Source organism: Leiobunum rupestre, chromosome 5, assembly GCF_980474605.1.
Source record: "Leiobunum rupestre chromosome 5, qqLeiRupe1.1.hap1, whole genome shotgun sequence".
In the NCBI taxonomy this organism is placed as follows: domain Eukaryota; kingdom Metazoa; phylum Arthropoda; class Arachnida; order Opiliones; family Sclerosomatidae; genus Leiobunum; species Leiobunum rupestre.
Window position 1 is genome coordinate 20,572,244 of NC_143388.1, and position 21,258 is coordinate 20,593,501.

At 37.7% G+C, this 21,258-nt stretch overlaps 4 protein-coding genes across 4 annotated transcripts; 2 read left to right on the forward strand and 2 right to left on the reverse strand.

Annotated features, from left to right (window-relative positions):
- Nucleotides 1-204: 204 nt before the first annotated feature.
- On the forward strand, nt 205-732 carry LOC149943756 (baculoviral IAP repeat-containing protein 7-B-like). Its single transcript, XM_090176181.1, has one exon. The coding sequence runs from the start codon at nt 205-207 to the stop codon at nt 730-732; it is 528 nt and encodes a 175-aa protein (XP_090032307.1).
- Nucleotides 733-2,284: 1,552 nt separating this feature from the next.
- Nucleotides 2,285-3,333, reverse strand: LOC149943757 (uncharacterized). The gene is made up of 5 exons (XM_090175743.1): nt 3,252-3,333; nt 2,697-3,049; nt 2,457-2,635; nt 2,369-2,398; nt 2,285-2,310 (listed from the first exon to the last, which is right to left on the reverse strand). The coding sequence occupies exons 1-5, from the start codon at nt 3,303-3,305 to the stop codon at nt 2,285-2,287; spliced, it is 642 nt and encodes a 213-aa protein (XP_090031869.1). The 5' UTR covers nt 3,306-3,333.
- A 1,556-nt stretch (nt 3,334-4,889) lies between these two features.
- LOC149943758 (uncharacterized) lies at nt 4,890-13,610 on the forward strand. Its single transcript, XM_090176182.1, has 7 exons — nt 4,890-4,928; nt 10,712-10,853; nt 10,915-11,142; nt 11,206-11,293; nt 11,357-11,766; nt 11,831-12,673; nt 12,850-13,610. The coding sequence occupies exons 1-7, from the start codon at nt 4,890-4,892 to the stop codon at nt 13,608-13,610; spliced, it is 2,511 nt and encodes an 836-aa protein (XP_090032308.1).
- A 691-nt stretch (nt 13,611-14,301) lies between these two features.
- Nucleotides 14,302-14,793, reverse strand: LOC149943759 (uncharacterized protein F54H12.2-like). The gene has a single exon (XM_090176183.1). The coding sequence runs from the start codon at nt 14,791-14,793 to the stop codon at nt 14,302-14,304; it is 492 nt and encodes a 163-aa protein (XP_090032309.1).
- Between the last annotated feature and the right edge of the window lie 6,465 nt (nt 14,794-21,258).

Genomic DNA, 21,258 nt, shown 5'->3' on the forward strand with positions numbered 1-21,258 from the left:
TACCGCTAGGTGACGACAGTGGCCGCTGCGTGACGCCGGTTACATTTTACGCGAGCTAAATTTTTAACCAGCTTTAAATACGTAAAAATGCACTTTGAAAGAAAAAGAATAGAGAGTTTCAACTCAAATTTTTCGGCAACCTTTTTAAATGTAAACGAGTTGGCAAACGCCGGCTTTTTTTACGTTGGGAATAAAAATATTGTCATGTGTTTCTGTTGTGATGGTTTGGTTAACGATTGGAAAGAGGGGAATGTACCTTTACTAATTCACATCCAACGGTTCCCGAATTGCAAATTTGTTCAGGATGAAACTACGGATAACATTCCCGTGCTACGCGAAACGAACGATTTTTGGAATTTAGGACCTATGCGATCTGAATTTCTAAGATTACAGTCGTTTAAGGATTTCCCGATTGATTACATAGACGTGAGAGATTTAGCACAAGCAGGTCTCTTCTACACGTACAACAAAGATTGTGTCAAATGCTTCTGTTGTTCTGGAGAGCTATTGGTTTGGGACAAGAACGATATTCCGATGGAAGAGCACGCTAAATATTACCCGAGATGTAAATTCGTTTTAAACCAGAACTGCGGTAATATACCATACGAGTATGATTCAAATCAAGCGCCCTATTCAAGCACTAACGAGAAGGCTCTGGTCTATAGCTTAATTAATCATGTCATTGAAACTCTAGATCGGAAAAAATCTAGACCACTTTGTAGCATTTTATAATTTTCAACCAGAAACAATGAGTATTAAAATGTAGACGTTAAATCAATAAAACTTTGTGAGCGAGTGTCTTTCCCCTCGTTTTCATCATATTAAAACTGATATACGAAAAGACTATTCTGAACGCGTTGGTAAGGAAATTTTAAATGATGTACAATTAAAATAAGCTATTTTCTGACGTTACGCATCGTCGCTAGTAGCGCCTGTCCTGAGGAGGCTTTTTTGAAAATATACTGAAACTATTATTATCATGGTTCCTCGTGTATATAATTTGCTAGTGTAAACTAATTTTTCGTATGGTATAATAACAAAGAACACATTTACTAATAAAAAATTTATTTATAAAATGTTTTTCAAATATATTACATCATTTAAACAATGATCAATCAAATCCCTTACGTCAAATGGACAATAACCTATAAATTGTTCCAAAAAATCTTTTTCCACTTGGTGATCCTGAGAAATACGAAAGGCGGCGTAAATTTCTATAAAGACACAGGGAATTTGTCGCTTCTGTAATGGTTTATAAACCGCTTGAAATTTCGAAAAATTGTCGACCAAAACACTAAACATTAGGTCTATAACCGGTGCGCTTTGTTTTAACAGACTTAACTGTTCATCTATAAACACTTTAATATCATTTAAAGCCAGAACTTGCGCTCTACTAAGTGATAGACTGGCTGATAAGTTTATTTCGTATTCCAAATATTTTTGAGTAAACGGCATTAAATTCCATGAAAATCTTCCTCCCGAACAAGAAACTTCGAAATTGTGTTCAAAAGTACAATCGGAATAAGGTTCGACGGTCGGAATTGGCAGATAAATCTTTTTTATTGTTGTTGAGTTTAGATTTTCAATGACTGAAGACCATTCTTTTGTAAGGGCGTCCCATGTTTCTAAGGAAATGTCCGTACTTTGGGCTCCATTAGAAATATATATACCTGGCTCTTTGTTAAATATTGATACGGTCACTATCAATTGAGTGGGTGAAGATAACGTCAGTGAAACTAAAATAAAATACGTGCTAAATAAAATTAAAGTTTAAAAAAAAAGTTTTAACGTACCCTTTTTAAAGGACATTGTATGAATAATCCACTTTTTGTTATCGAATCAATACAACTATAACATTTAGTCCTTGTATAAAACGTGCAGGAATGTTTTAATAGCTCGCGGTTTAGCTTCCTCGGCAAAAAAAAAAACTTTCTCTCTCAGCGAAACTCTCTCTCTCTGCGCTTTCGGGGCACCTCGATGAATCGCTCTCTCTCTCTCCACGGCGGTGTGGCGCGCGTTTTTCTCTCTCACGCCGAGATAACCAGCTGGTGAAACTCCGCCTGAATGAGGGAGGCGTGTAAATTTATACCAAACGCTTTTGGGCCAAGTCCTCCTGCAAATTTTTTAAAATGTTAAATAATTACACATTTAAAATTTAGTGATACGTAACAATAAGTTTACCTCTTTTGATCAGTGTGTTGCTTTATTTTAATACAACCTATTATACATTTTTTTATACAATTTTTTATACAATTTTTTAAACATTTTTTTTTTACAAAACGTGTTATAAGATAATTTTTAACTCGGAACCTAGAAATGGAAAATGGTATTAGAATTGTAATAATTTTTTCGGAACCTAATGTTTTACCTCCTTCTACGACGATAGTGATTCCCGGAGCTGTAATTAATATTTCAAATTAAAAATGAGAAACATGATAGTTTTGTTTTATAATTACCATTTCGAAGATCAAGCTCCCTAGGTTTGTTCGCTGGAGGTTCCGGGTTTTTCGGAGATGTGGCTGGTGGCGATTCGGTCGGGTCGTCCTGTTTCTCGGGATATATTTCTAGGGGATTACCCTCTATACTTTTTACATATGCGGCCACTTGCCTCGCCTTTTCATAGGCGCACACATTTCTGTAAAATAAGAAATACTATATATTTTCCCCGACAAAAGATGGTGGTCATTGATTTATACCTCGTATGGTCGTTGTTAAAATGGTGGTGAAATTCTCCCGGCTCTAGCTCTAATTCGGGGAAATTAGGACACTCGAATCTCGTGGCCACAATTATTCGATCTAAGTCGATAAAGTTTCCCAGGTACTCTTTCGTTTGCCTTTCTTTGACAATAACGTATTCGGCCAGTCGCGTTATATTTAAAACATGGCGATCGACGGCCTCAATATCGTATTGTCCCTGAGCCCTGGGAAGCTTATTGACATGATTGCTAATCGCGTTCATTTTGCGGTTTGTATCCCCCGAATAATTTTGAGCAGCCGGTGTTCGAAAAACAATGAGGTCTTCGCGACCATCCGAAGTTTTGTATCCAATCTGTAAGATTTATATGGAACTTTAAATATAATTATAATAATAATCAACTAGGCTATTACCCAAGGCACCACCATAGGCCGAAGTCATCAAACGACTTTTGAAGCCATTAATTTAGGTGGCCGGGTTACACGCCCTGCCAACAGCTCCCTACACTAACTATTACAATAAATACTAATTACTATATAAAACTTTAAAAAATTACCTCTTTTACTAAAAATCGTTTTGATGACGTATATTTATTTTTAGGCCAAATCATGGCAAAAAGAATGTGTACGGCTACAAACGATTCCCTAGAAGAAAAAACTAAGTATTTGTAACAATAAAAAAAAAATACCTATAGAAACTTACATTTTTGATACTCCGGGAAGGCTTACTAGGGTCAGGATTCCGAGATTCGGGCGACTTAAGGATATATATACTACCTAAAACCCCCTAGGGGGACGCGTTGGTTTTAATAATAATGTGCAGGTGGTTAATTTTATTAAGCTAACGTAACTGAAAGTGTAAATGTAACTACTCTGATATTTTATAACCCCTAGCGGGACGCGTTGGAAACTCTAGCAGCTGTTTCTATTTCGTTGCAAACCATTTTGGTTTAATTTTCGTAACGGGTTTTAATGCGCAGGTGGTTAATTTTATTAAGCTAACGTAACTGAAAGTGTAAATGTAACTACTCTGACATTTTATAACCCCTAGCGGGACGCGTTGGAAACTCTAGCAGCTGTTTCTATTTCGTTGCAAACCATTTTGGTTTAATTTTCGTAACGGTTTTAATGTGCAGGTGGTTAATTTTATTAAGCTAACGTAACTGAAAGTGTAAATGTAACATTCGACCACTTGTTTAAAAATGAAAAAGATGGCGGCGTTATCCAAGCATCCTAGCAATTACCAAACTCGGGATCACACTTTGAAATAAAAATGGATATTTTACTATCGCCGTCGCTATGAATGTACCTAATTCGTCGCCTTTAAGTACCCAGTATTTCCAAAAGCGTTTCGTGACTCCATTGGAAAATCCATTTGGAGATTTAGTTTCAGTTTTTTCAATTCTGTAGGCTTCCTCCAGCTTTCAACTTTTTTTCAACAGATCACGTGATATAAACAAGTCGTGAAATAATTTTCATAGATGCGTTGTTGTTTTCATAAGCCAGCCGCTATGGGAAAGAGAAAGATGTCTCTGCTTAGAGTACCAAAGAAATGCTGGATATGTGAGGAACGATACCAGTCCGTGAGAGGTTTCAAACATCATTTAATGACTCATTTATCTTGTAATAAAATAAAAGAAGAATCGGATCTGGCGTGTGATTGTGATGAGAGTAAATCTCTCCATTATACCGAGCAAGAGGAAATGTCAGATGATAAAATTATCGATTATCTTAACGAACTTATTGTGGCATGTAAAAAGCGCGATGAAAGAATGGAATCAACCGAGTCAACTACATCTAACCTGCCAGCCGAATTCAAATTGCCGACTGAAAAGCAAATGGATGCTTTGATTTATTTTCAAGAATATTGTAAAACTAATCAAATTCCTAATATTAAAACCGTTGTAAAGAAATTGTGAATAAACGTTCTTTCTATTGAATTCATTGTTATTTTTAATAACATTTTAAGGGGACCGTATAAAGTACTTTTTAATTAAAGTAAACTAACAATGATTTTTTAGAACACTTACAGTTTAACACTTAAAATTTAATGTAAAGGCGGTAATAAAAAACTAGGATACATATTTTTTTACATTGATACTTTATTATAATATTTTTTGTTACACTTTGAAATTAAAAATATGTTTACGACTTTTGTAATATTGTTACATTTCCAACTTGGCATCCTCGAATAAATGGACACAAGGGAATTGAACGACAATGAACTATTAACGGTATGTCTTCATCTTTCCATTCCTCAACCACCATTCCACAAAAAGGGCATTTAACACTCGAGTCGTTCTTGAGCGAATAAAATCCCCAGGCGGCCAACTCTTCGGTTCCATATTTAACCCAGTTTTTAAAACTTAATAATCTTTCTTGTTCCGAAAACATTTTTAAAGACTCGTACGAATGCTCCTTTCGTATCGTAGGAAGGAGACTTTCAAGTTCTATTCTCGCTGCTATATATTCCGCTTGAAGTTTTCGTTTCTTTTTTTTTCAATATTTTTATACTTTTTAATAGTTCCGTACACGGTTCGTTATTTTCCTTATCACTCATTATCCAACTGTCGTCCAATTTTGTTCCGTAAAATGAAATATGTAATTCTTGCTTCGTAGGGTTCACCCTAAACTCGTTACCAAAAACACCTGCTAGTAAGTTATTTCATATGACGCTATAAAATACGTTTAACCATTATTATTACCAAGTTAATACGCGGGAGATTATAACAGAAAAACAAGTTATAGCTTTGGTCCGAGTTTTGACGACAACGTATTTGTTAGGCTTAGCTTTTTACTGCAATATTAACCGAAATATCAACATTAAACTAACATACAGGAACATTCGTTGGTCAAGTATTTAAACATTGCTTACATTAATAATGCAGTCGTTACAATCAGGGTAGTGTGTGCTGCCACTAAGTTCTTAATTTACCCCTGGTGTTGAAACTATAATGCTCTTTAATACCCTCGGTCAACGAATTAAGTAACGTTCGTTATTTGTTACGTTTATAAGAGTTCAATTTACCCCTAGTGGTGAGAAATGGCAATACTATAATGTCCTTTAATAAACAACAAACGTTTATAAGAGTTCAATTTACCCCTGGTGGTGAGAAATGGCAATGCCACTCTAAAATCTAAATAGAATCTGTAAATATTACTATAAGCCCATATCTGCTACCACTATTTTACCTTTAAACTCATTTTAAAGGTTCACAAATTGAATGAGCGTTCTTTCACGTAGTGGTCCCTTCCATAATTTCGCTACCACTTACGAAAATTAACGGACCGTACATGTTAAAGTCTATTAAACCGCTACGTAAACATTCCTCGTGCCGCTTGGTAAACACGGAATAATATACAGCTAGTTAACGATAGATTTAAATATTAAAGATTTTTACGACATTTATAACGGCTCAATACAAGTATAGTTCTTAATACTATAATTTATATACACGATATTATTGATAAACTAACGCAAAATTATAAATAATCGCAAACATGTTCGACTGGTTATATGTTGTCGTAAATGTTTTATGCAATGTACACGTTTAACACGAATAACCGTTTAAAAGTTCATATAGGAGCGACTTGTTTAAGTAACGGTATGGACCCCAAAGCACTACCTTAGTTCATTATAGAAGTGGTAATATTAAAAATGATAGTTTCTTAATCTCATTCTCCTTATCTTTCGCGAACAAAACATGTTCGATTTCTTATTAGACCAGACCGATGGTACCGTAATATAAAACAATGTATACGTAAACGATTTATGTATGTGAGGCATTGTTAGATTAACTTTACACGAAAATGGTTTCCCCTGTTTGGGACAACTTAACCAAAATTGAAACTTGTACAGTTTTCATATCAGGTAATCATGTATCCGAATGAAAATATCCATAGATAGCGACGTATATTTAAGTGGAGAACATTTAAACCATGCGAGGTTATTTGCTAAGTTTGTTGATACTCAAATAAACGTCGCGCCGAGGTCACCATAGCAACGGGGGATTCTCCGCTCAACACCTGTTCTAAATAAATCACAGCGTTAAAAATGGAGATAAACGCGGAGAAAAAAGCATTCCTTTAAAGGAGCGCTAACGCCGTGGAGAGAGAGATAGTTCGCGGTAATCAGAGGAGCTCTAACGGCGTAGAGAGAGATAGTTAGCGGTAATCAGATTCCTTTGTGTTCGACCGGTACTGAACTAACCACATCGCGTTTTATACAAACTAGTTTCGCTTTGTTTTTGTTGTGGAATAATGACTTATAAAGAAAACAAGGACTATGAACTGATTAAACATATAAATAAAGAATTGAAAAAAATGAATCGTCAACTTGAAATGGATTTGATTGCACAAAGAATGAGATATTTTCAAAAAGAGCATAATTCTCACGAAATGCATTTGGAACGACCCCCAAAAACTGGATTCTTAAAGGCGATAGACGAGTTAGTGGTTTTTATTGATAGCGTGTTAAATGTTATTAACGAAAGTTCCTTTGTGTCAACAACAAATGTTGTAAAATATAAATAAAGTCTTAAATTTAAATCAGAGTTTTTTATTTTAAACATAGAAGGATATAAGATAATTTAGAAAAGTGATAACAATTTGACAAACACATTTAATTTCAGGTTCAGAGCTGAAAATTATTTTATAACATTGTATTATTCATTTTTGAGTTTTGTAAAAAAGTTTTATTATCAATTTTATTCAAATAAGCAACCGACCTTGTTTAATTTATGTAAATATTTCGTATAGTGGCAATGTATTCAATATAAATTAGAAAGCTTTCCCTTGCGTCGTTATTAAAAGTTACGTGACGGTAATATATGATACATATGTCATAATAATCAAGTTCAAGTCATCTAGGTACGTAACGATATAAAAATCCGTTAGGAACAACTTGTTTAAAAAGCGTTAAAAAATTGACGTAAATATGGTAAATTTCCTAAAACAATAACAAAGATTGCCACCCTATCCGTTTGAATATGCAACATTAAAGATCACGTGAATTTTACAAATTACTAAGAGTTCATTTAATAACAGCTAAAAGAGAGTTACAAACTTATATTAAACCTTTGTCATTTTTATCGGGCTTCCTAACGGTTAATAAAACAACGCTTATAAAACTGATTAATATTTCCTTTTAAGACCACTTGTTGATTTAACCCCTATCAAATATCTTTACCCCGTTATTAACGTATTGACTATGTTTAAAAAACTTGAAATATCCACTCCCTAATTACTTCACAAACTTTCCCACGCGTCGTTTTTAAAGGTTAAGTGACGGTAATATATAGTTTTTGATGCATTTACAATGTCATAAACTAGGCCCAAGCCATCTACCGACTTTTAATGCGACGTTTTATGTTAATATATATATAAAAATCCTTTAGGGACAACTTGTTTAAAAACAAACTTGATCTAAAGTATATATGGCAAATTTCCTACAAATAACAGACATGGACACCCTTTTCAATACACAGAACCCGTTTGAATATGAATCATTAAAGATGGCGGCCAAAACACATGAATTTTCCAGCCAAAAATGACTAACAACCGCTAAAAGAGAGACCACTCGAAACCAGCCTACAAACTTTACCCCGTTATGTGTTGTAAATATGAATCAATTTTACCGCGCTTCGGGAAGGCGCGTTTAAGAGTCTATACTTTTTATGTGCATAAAGATTAATAACCTAAAAACCGTTAAAAAGGTGCCCGTATTAGGGGTGACTTATATTTCAAACTTCTACCCGAATCCAAAGATACCAGTCTAGTGGTGAAGCATTGACAAATGTTAAACTTTCACCAGCAATCTTTATGGAAGACCCATTTCAATTACCGTAAATAAGATGATCACGTGACGCTGCTATAATCATTAACGAACCATATAGGGACAACTTGTTACCCAATGAGACACCCCTGGTGGGATACTATAAAGATGACCACGAATGACAGGTTATAACACGATACAAGCTTTATCCCGTTATGTTCAGTCATTAAAAGTGAATCATTTTTACCATGCTTCCTAACGTTAAAACACAGCTTATAAAACTCATTAATATTTACTTCTTAAGATTACTTAAGACGCTTCCTAACATTGATGTCTTGACAGGTAATACTTCCACGCTAACCGTCTTCAGAACATGTTAAATAATTTTCTCGCCAAAATGCTAAAAGCTCAACCATATAACATCCACTAAAAGAGATCACTTGTTCGGGTCCATAATCCCAAAGACGCTTCCTAACCGTTGTCAGGTAATTAAACCATGCAAACGTTTATACTAGTAAATACAAACTTTACCCCCCTCCACTTGTTCATTTTCGCGTTTACATCATCATAAACGCATGTTAAATTCGCGCCAAAACTTTAACAACCATATAGCTACCAGGTCAATTACCGCTAACGGTTAATTATAAAGGTACAAACTTAAGCCATATATTAATATTAATGTCAAACATAAGTGTACATTAATAAACCTAAAGAGTTTAACCACTTGTTGATCGACGCTTACACTTTCCCGCCAAAAATTAATATTCAAACATATAATATAACTACTTGATGATCCTAAACACATGTTACTATCTAACAGGTCAATGACCCATAACGGTAATCCACCTAGTTAAACAATACCACGCTCATTAATATGCACCCTTTTTAAAACACTTGCTTACCTACTTGATTGACAGGTCAACTAATTAACACCTGTTAATCTCATTAATTATTCAGGTCACGCGCGCGTGACACGCGCCCGAGGGGGGGCGGAATCGCGATTCCCCGCTTCATTCCCCCCCCGCCACGCAGCTGGGGACGCGGTAGCCACGCCCCCTTTTGGCTAGGAATAGGGGGGTAAACTACTAGCCCACTTTCAGCCACACCAGACCACCGATATCAAGACAACCCCCAACCGCTTCAAAATCTCCTAACCGTCGGCGTATCCGAGCAATCGGCGGACGATTTTCTTCAAAACATCGAAGAAGTCTCCGTTCTTGAGGACGCTATCGTCAGTTCGCGGTATACTCCGAAAACGACCCAAACAGACTCCGAAATATTAATTTTAACATTAAAACCAGCATTAATGAAGTATTTAAAAAATCACTTAAATAAGAAGCGGGGCTTAAAGTGGAACATTTTTATTCGCATGAGATACGTACGCGAATTGAACGATGGTGCGGAAGTCGAGGCATTACCGTATTTCCGGTGCAAAACTCAAGCAACACTTTTACCAGATGTAATACCAACACAAATAGACTCGTGTGTGAAGCAAATAACACACGCGATTGAGGAATTCCAAGATATGGGCAGTGGCTGGACCATAGATCGTATCTTGTTTCTTCAAATCGATAATATAGCGTACATACCGCTGGTCGGGGGTACGTATATAAATCTCCCCCCTGAGCTCAATAATACCGGCAAAGGAGTATTAAATATTAAAACCAAAGACCAAAAGTGTTTCTTGTGGTGCGTCCTCGCTAAACTTAATCCACAACCTCCAAATTCCCATCGCGATAATCAGAATAAATACGTGATGTTTGAAAAAGAATTAGACTGCAGTGACATTTCGTTTCCTTTCGAATTAAATCATTTTAAACTCAAAAAATTGGAAAATAAAAATAATCTATCTATCAACGTTTACGGCTACGAAAAAGTAGTTTTACCTCTTAATGTAAGCGAAAACAGAGCCCCCGAAGATCGGCAAATAGATCTGCTTTATCTCAAGTCAAAAGGAAACCAACATTTTTGCCTAATTACGGATATTAGTCGACTATTGAGTCATTTCACAAACCATAACGGGAAAATTCACGTGTGTCGTTATTGCTTACATCGCTTTTCAGGACAAAATAGTGCTAGAAACCATAGTGAACACGTGAAAAACTGCAACGTTCACGACCCCCAACTTGTCAAAATGCCACACAAAAATCCCGTTTTAAAATTCGAAAAAATTGATTGGCTTCAAAAGGTAAAAAATAATTTCGGAAATTCATGAATTTAAGAGCTTAACACATTTATTTTTAGGTTCCCTACGTCATTTACGCGGATTTTGAATCTATAATTGACAGAATCCAGCCTTGTTTACCCGATTTCTCACTATCATCAACAACGAAACTTTCGGAGCACGTAGCTTGTGGTTTTAGTTACGTCGTAATAGGACCCGACGGTATTCATATTTGGTTTCATTAAAAAGTTTATTTTCGCTGCGACGTTTATCATTATTACAGGAAAGCCAAATGCCCCTGTTACGTATAGGGGAACCGACGCTATCGACATTTTTCTTGAAAGTTTGTTGATGGAACGGAGCACCATCACCAAATTATTGAAGGAAAATATTCCAATGAATCTCACACCAGTCGAAGAAGAATTGTGCCGTACCGCGACACAATGTTACGTGTGTCAGAAAATTCTTACGCAAGATGATCCGGCAGTCAGAGATCATTGTCATTATACCGGTACGACTTACGTATTTGATTATTTTAGATATAAATAAGTTAACACGTAATTATAATTATTAGGACGTTTCCGGGGAGTCGCGCATAATTCTTGTAATCTAAAGCTGCGAGTGGGAAATTTCACGGCGGTCATCATGCATAATTTATCACGGTATTGTATTTTTTCTTTAATTCCAATATTTACAAACTATAACGTGTTTATATAAAATTTCAGATACGATGCCCATCTTATCATGCAAAGGATTGGGTTGATAAAAAGTGTAAACATTTCCTGTATTCCATCTAACGCCAAAACGTATATCAGCTTCACTTTCGGTCGCCTCCGTTTCATCGATTCTATTCGCTTTATGCCCGCTAGTCTCGAAACTTTAATTTCAAATTTAGCCACTGGAGGTCAAGAAAAATTCCCCATCTTGAGCTCTTTCTATCCAACTCATCAAATCCCGTATTTGCTCAAAAAGTTAACGTATCCCTACGACTACATGAGTGACGTAGACAAGTTTGAAGAGACAGCACTACCACCCAAAGAGACATTTTTCAACACCCTCACTGGAGAACATTTAACGGATGAGAGTTACGAAAATGTCCGCCAAGTGTGGAATATTTTTAACATACAAAATCTAGGTATTATTTATAGCCCTATTTTATTACTAAATGTAATAGTGGTAGTGATAAAATTCTTCAACAGGTGAACTACACGATTTGTACGTGCAGGCGGATACCCTCCAACTCGCTGACGTATTCGAGAGTTTCCGCGCTATGTGTGTAGAATACTACGGCCTAGATTGCGCGCACGCGTACACGGGACCTGGGTTTGCCTGGGAGTCAGCCCTCCACATGACAAAAGTGAAGTTGGAGCTACTACTCGATATTGACATGCACTTGTTTATTGAACGTGGCATTCGGGGAGGAGTTTCGATGATTAGTCACCGCTACGCCGAAGCCAATAACCCGTACATCCCCGAAAGCTACGACCCCAATAAAGAGTGTAATTACATCATGTACCTCGACAAAAATAATCTCTACGGGTTCGCCATGGTCGATTACTTACCCACGAGTAGGTTCGCTTGGGTTCCCGTCGAAGACCTACTCGACTACACCCATAAACATGTGCTTACTTTATCGCACGAGTCTCCCTACGGCTTCATTTTGGAAGTCGACTTGGAATACCCCGTTGAGTTGCATCATGAACACAACTACTACCCCCTCGCACCCGAATCTCAAAGAATAACTACGGATCAATTTTCTTCCTATTACAAACTGATGCTTCAAAGATTAAACCTCCCCGCAAAAGACACTCTGCCTAAGCTCGTCCCTAATCTCAACAACAAAGAGCGATACGTAGTTCACTATCGTAAATTAAAATACTACGTATCGAAGGGACTTAAACTCACGAAAGTTCACAGAATAATCTCTTTCGATCAGTCTCCCTGGCTTCGCCCATTCATAAATTTCAATACCGAAAAGAGGAAACTTGCCAAAAACAGTTTTGAAAAAGATTTTTTCAAACTTTTAAACAACTCCTGTTTTGGTACGTTATTAATCAAAGTAAATGAAAAATAAGTAGATTATTTTTTTTACCAACAGTATTTATTGCGCGAAATAAATTCTTTTGGTTTAATAAATGTAATTTAGTTTATACGCAAGTAGCCACGTATACAAATTATCGGAATAATAAGTACTAATCTCATTTCGTTTCAATAATAGGTAAAACAATGGAGAACTTGAGAAATCGGATAGATTTCCATCTCGTACAAACACCTGAGCGGGCTATTAAGAAAGCGTCTTCTCCGGCATTTGAAAAATTCACGATTTTCCACAACGAACTCGTGGGTATTCATATGAAGAAGAAGTCACTTACTTTGAATAGACCAATTTACACTGGTTTCACCGTTTTGGATCTTTCGAAACTAACCATGTACGAGTTTCATTACGAGTACACGCGCAAGACCTGCGGTGAAAAGGTCCGATTACTTTTCACGGACACGGACAGCCTGGCGTACAATATACAAACGGAGGACGTTTACACGGACTTCGGAAATTCCTCCCATCTCTTCGATTTCTCGGGGTATCCCACGAATCATCCTCTTTTCAATGACGTAAACAAAAAAGTCATTGGAAAGATGAAAGATGAAATGGATGGGATCCCTATACGGGAGTTCGTTGGGCTCCGCCCCAAAATGTACTCCATCCTTTCGGAAAGGGGGGAGAAAAAAACCGCGAAAGGTGTTTGTAAGCGAGTAGTGGAAAAGGATATCCGACACTCGAGTTACCGCGACTGCCTCATGGCTACTCGAATTACGAGCAATTCTATGAAGCGGATCCTCAATCAGAGGCATCAGCTATTTACCGTCTCCCAAAACAAAATGCCTCTTAATCCATGCGATAATAAAAGGTATATTTTGGGGGACGGCATTCGAACCCTATCGCATGGTCATTACTGGATCGATATTTTAAATCGCCAATAGTTCAGTCTTCTATTGTATTTCTATTAAAAATATATTTTGAACTTAAAGCGTAATGTAAATAAAATGAAACTATCTTATTTAAATGATAATTTTAATTTAACGTAAAAATGTAACTAACTTTTTAAATTTTTACTTTGATGTAATGTAGACTGTGGAGATCACCAAACAAACCCACTGGTGTTATTTTGAATGTAAAATGTAAATTAAAGAAGTTTTACTAAGTTATTGAAAATTTATTGAATACCTTGAATACATAAATTCTTTTATCATTTTATCATTTACATTTTTATTTTTAGAAAATATAGTCACAATATCGAACATTTTTACACCCCTACATCTATTAAGAGCAAAATACACGCAAAACCCTCCACACGTCACGCTTCGATTTCCTTGAAGTTGTAAAGAGTTAAATGTCACAGTTTTACTATTTCTTTCGACAAAGTCATTAAAGCGAAACATATCTGGGGGGTTACCGTAGGAGTCGAACATCTCGGTATTTGTATTATTCTTCGAGAAATACAAAACTATCCAGTGCTGACCATCGTCATTCGACGTATCCGTGTTCACGATATACAGAGATGGAAACGTCGTCACGAACTTTGGTAGTTGGTCCGCGGCGAATACGCCTCGAAATAAGTCTCTGGTGAAATTATCTTTCTCCAAAATTCTCGTTAGCTGCATTGAGTCCATTCTAGTCGAAGATTACGGTTCGGTTCTTATCAATTTTAATCAAACTCTGGAATTCCGCGTAAACAATTACGGCAATCGTTTCGGGTAACGCGGAAGCGAATTTCATTTCCAGCCTCAAATTTCCGTTTTTAACAAGATGAAAATGAGAGGCATTGTTCATTAAATCGGCAGTCAAATCGTAGACGAAAAGGCAATTTCCACCGGCGTAATCTTTGCGACTTATTTGGTCTCCCTCGTCAATGTTCCACTGACCCGTTTGAAGAAATAAATTGGTGTACGCTTGGATGTAGCTACGCTCCGCGAAGTTAGGTGTTAGGGCTTTATGTGGTACGCTACTGCCGTCGACGAACAAACCAATGTTGTTTAAATTGAAATGCTGGAAATTATATGGCGACGATTTAAGTTCACCCAGAAACGCGTTTTGCTCAACCATCCCGATTACGTCTTTATTCGGAATTTGTCCTGTAAATAAATGATCTTGCACGACGCTCATGTTGCCTCTTGGAATCGAAAACGACATCACTTCCGTGCGGGAAATTGGGTACTTCGCTCTCGACATTTGTAACACTTTGGCGTGTGATAGTGGGATTTCGGGAATGAACTTGACTTTCCTCAAATACAACGAAGCTGATTTAATGTCCAATTTACATTTTACGTCAGAGTGTAAACAAAATTCGGTATTTGATTTCCCAAAAACAAATTTTAAATCCACCAAGTTCCAAAGGAAGCGCGGCTGTTGACAAATATCTAAATGAAGAGCGCCGATCATATCTATAGTTCCCTTTTGAGCGAAGTTGGCTCTTTGTAAGAAACCTTTATTGTTCACGAAATCGTTGAACTCGTACGCCGTGTCGCGATAGAATAGGCCGCTGGTAAGATGACTCGTTTTTAGCAGAGTCTCCAAATGTTAACATAGTTTGAATCATACTTTTGTACGGGTAATTCTGAGCGGAAGGAGTAACTGATTTTTCGTTTAAAAATAAGTGGACTTCGGGAAATAGACTGTGCAAAAACAAATTGATGGGGGCTACATTATCCGCCGGGGTCGTAACCACACCCGCCGGAGTAACAACGGCGGCTTTAGGGTAAGATCCGTTTTCCAATTTCCCATCCACCTGAACGTGAAGGAGAGTTTGTGATAGGTCGATGTACGCTTCGGAATTCCCACTAATGCAAAACGTTAACGCTGAATTGTTGCTAATGCTGGAAATGGGGTGGTATTCGACCCATTCGCCACCGATAATCCCCGTTTGCGTTAACGGGACTTCGAAAAGGTCCAATTCGGAATTCACGCAACCACTAGAGTTCGGATGTATCAACGCCATTCTAAGACTTTATGAAAATATATCGGAGTAAGATCGGCACGATGCTTTCTTCTTCTTGGTTTTAGCTCGAGTGACTTTGCGCGATGCTCTACGCCTCTTTTTAATTCCAGATCCCGTCATTTGCGTAACGGCTTCCGCGGCTGATAACAATGTCTCTTTACCAGCGCTCTTAGATCTCTTCGATAGCGATAATTTAATTGGGATACCGCTAGCGACGTCAAACACGACTTTCACTCCAGTATCGAGAAATTTTCTTCCTAGAAACTGGGCTCCGCGCTTCAAAAGCGGCATGGCACGACGAAATGCTGAAGCGAGTATGTTACCCAATCCATAACCTCTCTGGACACCCACGCCGCGATACAAGGTGGGGTGGCGGAGTGGTTAGCACTTTCGCCTCGCAGCAAGAGGAGCCGGGTTCGATCCCAACTTGTGGCACTGGGTGAAAACTCGGAACAACTCCTTCTGCGTTGAGTTTGCAAGTTCTTTCCCCACTGGTTTAAGGGGTTTTCCCCCGAGATCTTCGGTTTCCCCTTCCATAAAAACTTGTTGAGGTTAACGGTAATAGTTAGTGTAGGGAGCTGTTGGCTCGCGTGGCTTGCAGGGCTTGCCACCACCCTCCTACGCATTGTAACCCGGCCACTTGAATTAAAGGCTTTAAAAGTCGCTCGATGACTTAGGCCTAGGGTGGTGCCTTGGGTATTAGCCTAGCTGATTTATTTATTTATTTTTACACGGGGATTGATCCGTATCCAGCCTGATTTAAATAGTACCTCTCGTAATCGCTTACGGAGGAAATGTATTGCGGCCGTCTCATGATGTTCGTCATTCGTTACTTTTCATTAAACTGAGGACTACTTGTTCCCGACACTCGCTATTATAGAGCGAGCCAGGCCCTAAGCGGTCTAAAATGTAGAGTAAACGTGCACCTTTCCACGTTCAAATTGCACGGGGTTCCCCAAGTCGTCCATAAGATTAATCTCGATAGTTTGTATGTTGGAAGAAGCGGCGGGTAGGTAATGTGGACGAGAAAATTCAGTATTCACAGTTTCCCCGTCTTTTCCTTTCACGTTAATAATTCTTAAAAGAGGGACGTTCCTGTCCCCCACGATCGTATTTTCAACGATGTCAGAATAGACAAACAATGAATGTAATCCTACGTCCATATCTACGGTATAAGGGGCTAACGAAGATTTTCTAATTTCAAATTCACCTTCTTGCTTAAGAGAAAATCCCAACATCATCGCTATATCGGGAGGGATGATACAGTAAAAACTCTTAGTTATATGAACCTCAACTCGTTTCAGATGTTTATGGTATTTGAACTCGACCCTTTTATTCTCAAATTTTAACATTTCAAGTAAATCTTCAATAGAAAAGAAATTTGCTCTAGGTATATACCTAAAATCTTCCAGTTTGATATCATCCGAACCAACTCGCACTACCCGTTCTTCTTTGATATTATTCCACGTTCTAGGATAACTTATTTCCGCTAAGGTCCATTCAGCTGAACATTCTCCGGAAGGTAAGCTCTGAATTTGCTCAGAGTATTACCCGGAAAGTAATTCAGCGAAGAATCGGATGGTAGAGTGATATAGAGTCTCATTCTAAGTCTACTTCTTGAACCCAACTATCAAATTGCGGTCCGTACCCCTGCCAGCGTACGAGTAACTGGACTGAATGATCAGATTTCCGTCGCCTCCTGAGCACTTTTTCAATTTTGAACGCGCAAGTGTCAAGATCTTTCCCCACCTTTTGTACTTCTTCTTTGTAAAAAATTCCTAAAATGGGCTCCGAATCTAGCGCCTCCAGTTTATATACCGGCGGTTGTCTCGGTATCTGCTTAATCACTCGAAATAATTCTTCCGAATAATTCGGGAGATATCCTTTTTCGAATAGTCCCTTGTCTCCAATTTCGAAGTCGTACTTTATCGGAGGACTAAAGTCTATATCTCCGTACAAATTTTTCCAAGTTATTTTCGAATTTTTGGGTTTTACATTGACGGGTTTACATTTAATTGCTCGGTGATAACTGTTATTATAGGCGCTAACTAATTCTTGAAGCACGTCAACGTACTTATAAGTATTTTTCCTTGTAAAATATCGATACATTCTCGATTTAAACGATCGAATAAACCGCTCAACGATGCTGGCTTTCACTTCAGAGTTCGTCGCGAAAAATTCTATTTCGCGGGAATTTCATTCGGATTGAACGGCTTTACAAACAAACTCATTCCCGTGGTCACTCTGCATTCGCTTTGGTTTCCTTTCACCATCTAATATCTTTTTTAGAGCGTTCACTATAGTCTCTCCTTTCTTATTTTTCACCGGTTCGACGTAAGCCTACTTACTAAAAATATCAATACACGCGAGAATATAGCGATACCCATTGTTTAGCCTGGAAAGTTTCTGGAGGTCAATGAGGTCGGCTTGCCATTGATCGTCAATGCCGTACACTATCGTTTTATTTCGTTTGTATCGCCACTTTGCATTTTTATGTAGAGTATAGGTATCTTGGTTTTGTAAAAATTCCCTCACATTTTTCAACGTAACTTTGATACCCTTTTCTCGAGCGGAACGATATAGTCCTCGAACGCCAACGTACCCGCCACAGTCCGCTACGTCGTAATAGATCTTCTCTAGCTTATCCGTAATTGGTGTAATTTCCATGTGTGGGTGTCGTGTAGTACAATATTAAGAAATCGAATAATTCGACTATTACAAAAATTAATATAATTAAAACGACGGTTAACAGTTTTGGATTTTTCGAAAATGATATAGTTAATGTGGATACGATACTTTTAGCTACAACTTCCGTGCAACCATCCATTATGAGATATGGGATTGAACTAAATAACAGTAACTGGTGGTTAAATGTTTTATTGGTAAATACATTCAAATCGTCACCCACTGATTTTGTCTAGGTGGTGACCTGTTAAAAGATAACGATTTTAAAGAACTTATTCTAGTAGGATTCTTGATATATTTTTTGGTACATTATTGTTTTGCAATACTTCGTAGAAGTTCTTGAATCACGTAGGGTCGGAATTAGACTTGGTTTTTCTAACCGCGTCGTAAATTAAATCGATTACGTTTGATCCAGAAACGACTCGTCCTCCAAATGTCATTTCACCGAGTTCGTTCCACGAAATAAAACGTAATGTCCAATTGTACAACGATATCGCGTCGGTAAGCATACTTGACGGAATAGACGTCGCAATTTCTTCGTACCACGTTTTGTTTTTAACAGTCTGCTGTTTTTCAACTGGTTGGCGATTAGATATTATGTGTCGCTGCAAAGTTTGATTATACAGGGTCTTTTTTTTTGCTCGGAAAAGTGTTTTTTTTCAAAAACTATTTATAGTACCGATTTCAAATTTGGAAGGTCAATTCTCTATACCGGGGGACATCAGTTTGAGAAATTTGAGCGTTTTCGGTAATGTTTTTCACCAATTTTGAAAAATTATTTTTCGACCACTAGGTGCGAGATAAAAAATTTCTATTATAAAGTTGTAGGCCGTCATCGAAAACCCTTAAAAATTGTTCACTCGACGAAAAACAATTTATTTATCAGTGAAAATTCGAGCTTGAAAAATTTACAAGTTGGTGAAGCCAAATTACGATTGTTTGAAACGATAATTGAAACCGAATTACCTAATCCAGTTGAAACTTTGGTTAAAAAAACGACCGGATTTAAAAAACACGAGGCTATAGGTCAATCCTAAACATGCATTGGGTATTTAAAGGAAAACTTTGGGAGATTATTATCAGTGTTTGATAATATTTCGAACAATGCCTCGTTATTCAGTAGCTGAGCGTACCGAGATAGTTGCCATTTACTATGGAGAAGCAGCGCAAAACCTTAGAAGAGTGACTGAAATCTTCGCAGAAATACATCCAAATGGAGCACCATCTGTAAATACAGTAAGACGAGCAATTCACGATTTCAATCAATTTGGTAACTTGCAACCTAGGTTTCGCGGATTGGGTCAACCGGATTTAGACTTCGAGAACAATGTACTCGCGTACTTTGTGGCATATCCTCGTCACAGTTGCGCTAACGCCGCTGCTGATTTGGGTTGTTCTGCAAATCGTGTGTGGAAAATTCTTCGTAAGAATCGCTATCACCCATACAGAGCTACGCTCCACCAAGGACTAATTGACGGAGACCATCAAAGACGTTATGAATTTAGCAAGAAGATAGACAATTTTTGCGCCATGTTTTGTTCTCCGACGAAGCGTCATTTTCTAGAGATGGGCCCTTTAATCATCAAAACAGCCATCTTTGGTCTGACATCAACCCACATTGGGGTTTTGAATATCATCACCAGGTTCAATTTGAACGGGTCAATGTTTGGGTTGGACTTGTTGGAAACCGTTTGATTGGTCCCTTTTTCCTGCCGACGAACCTCAACGGCCAAAGGTATTTACATTTTCTACAGAACGAACTGAGTGACGCAATCGACGACCTTCCATTGGCTGAAAGACGTCAGTTGTGGTTTCAGCAAGATGGCGCCCCTCCGCATTTTTCCCGGCAAGTAACTGAGCACCTCAACAACGAGTTTCCTGAAAGGTGGATAGGGAGAAATGGTCCAGTGCATTGGCCAGCAAGGTCACCTGACCTAACACCGCTGGATTATTTTCTCTGGGGATTCGTTAAAGCAAAGGTATACGCCACGCCCATTGAAACTAGGGAGGAACTCATTAGACGAATAATCAGTGCTTGCCGAGACGTCACACCAGAAATGGTAGAGAAAGCGTTTGAGAACTTAATTGTCCGCGCACAAACCTGTGTTGCAGCCAATGGTGATATTATTGAAAATGTTTTGTAAAAATTTATGTGAATAAAATATCTGCATTTAAAAACCAAACGTGTACATTTTTTCAAGTGTGAAAACTCTACTACGTTTGTATTAGACTTGTTCCCGTTTCAATTATCGTTTCAAACAATCGTAATTTGGCTTCACCAACTTGTAAATTTTTCAAGCTCGAATTTTCACTGATAAATAAGTTGTTTTTCGTCGAGTGAACAATTTTTAAGGGTTTTCGATGACGGCCTACAACTTTATAATAGAAATTTTTTATCTCGCACCTAGTGGTCGAAAAATAATTTTTCAAAATTGGTGAAAAACATTACCGAAAACGCTCAAATTTCTCAAACTGATGTCCCCCGGTATAGAGAATTGACCTTCCAAATTTGAAATCGGTACTATAAATAGTTTTTGAAAAAAAACACTTTTCCGAGCAAAAAAAAAGACCCTGTATAACGTTAATTTTTCGGATTCGGTCATATTGGGATCGTCGAGGATCGTTTTCATTTCTTTATCCAAGGATGGTATTTCACTGGGAACATCTTCGGGAGTAGCATTCTTCATTCGACGTAAAGCGTCTTCAGACACTAAAATCATTTTTCGGGCCATTTATTTATTAATGGCGCGGCTTATCGCAGCGCCGGCGACTAAGCTAACGATTGAAAGAAGTGGAGCTAACAAAAACGGGAGAAATCCACCCTTCTGAACTAGAATCTGTTTTCTTTTAGCGAGAGGAATTTTTGCGCAAAGATGATGTAAGGCTTTAAGATGTTTCTTCAATCGACTCTTTTGTCCATCTGTTAACTGAATGTTCCCGCGTAGTAC

Bases quoted from the DNA above. Each gene is read 5' to 3' on its own strand.
- LOC149943756 (XM_090176181.1), top strand. From the start codon at position 205: ATGTGTTTCTGTTGTGATGGTTTGGTTAACGATTGGAAAGAGGGGAAT.
- LOC149943758 (XM_090176182.1), top strand. From the start codon at position 4,890: ATGGACACAAGGGAATTGAACGACAATGAACTATTAACG. The intron at 11,143-11,205 runs GTACGACTTACG...TATAATTATTAG, and splicing joins AGATCATTGTCATTATACCG to GACGTTTCCGGGGAGTCGCG. The intron at 11,294-11,356 runs GTATTGTATTTT...ATAAAATTTCAG, and splicing joins ATCATGCATAATTTATCACG to ATACGATGCCCATCTTATCA.
- LOC149943757 (XM_090175743.1), bottom strand. From the start codon at position 3,305: ATGATTTGGCCTAAAAATAAATATACGTCATCAAAACGATTTTTAGTA. The intron at 3,050-3,251 runs GTAATTTTTTAA...TAAATCTTACAG, and splicing joins AACGATTTTTAGTAAAAGAG to ATTGGATACAAAACTTCGGA. The intron at 2,311-2,368 runs GTAAAACATTAG...TTCCATTTCTAG, and splicing joins CACTATCGTCGTAGAAGGAG to GTTCCGAGTTAAAAATTATC.
- LOC149943759 (XM_090176183.1), bottom strand. From the start codon at position 14,793: ATGAGCGTCGTGCAAGATCATTTATTTACAGGACAAATTCCGAATAAA.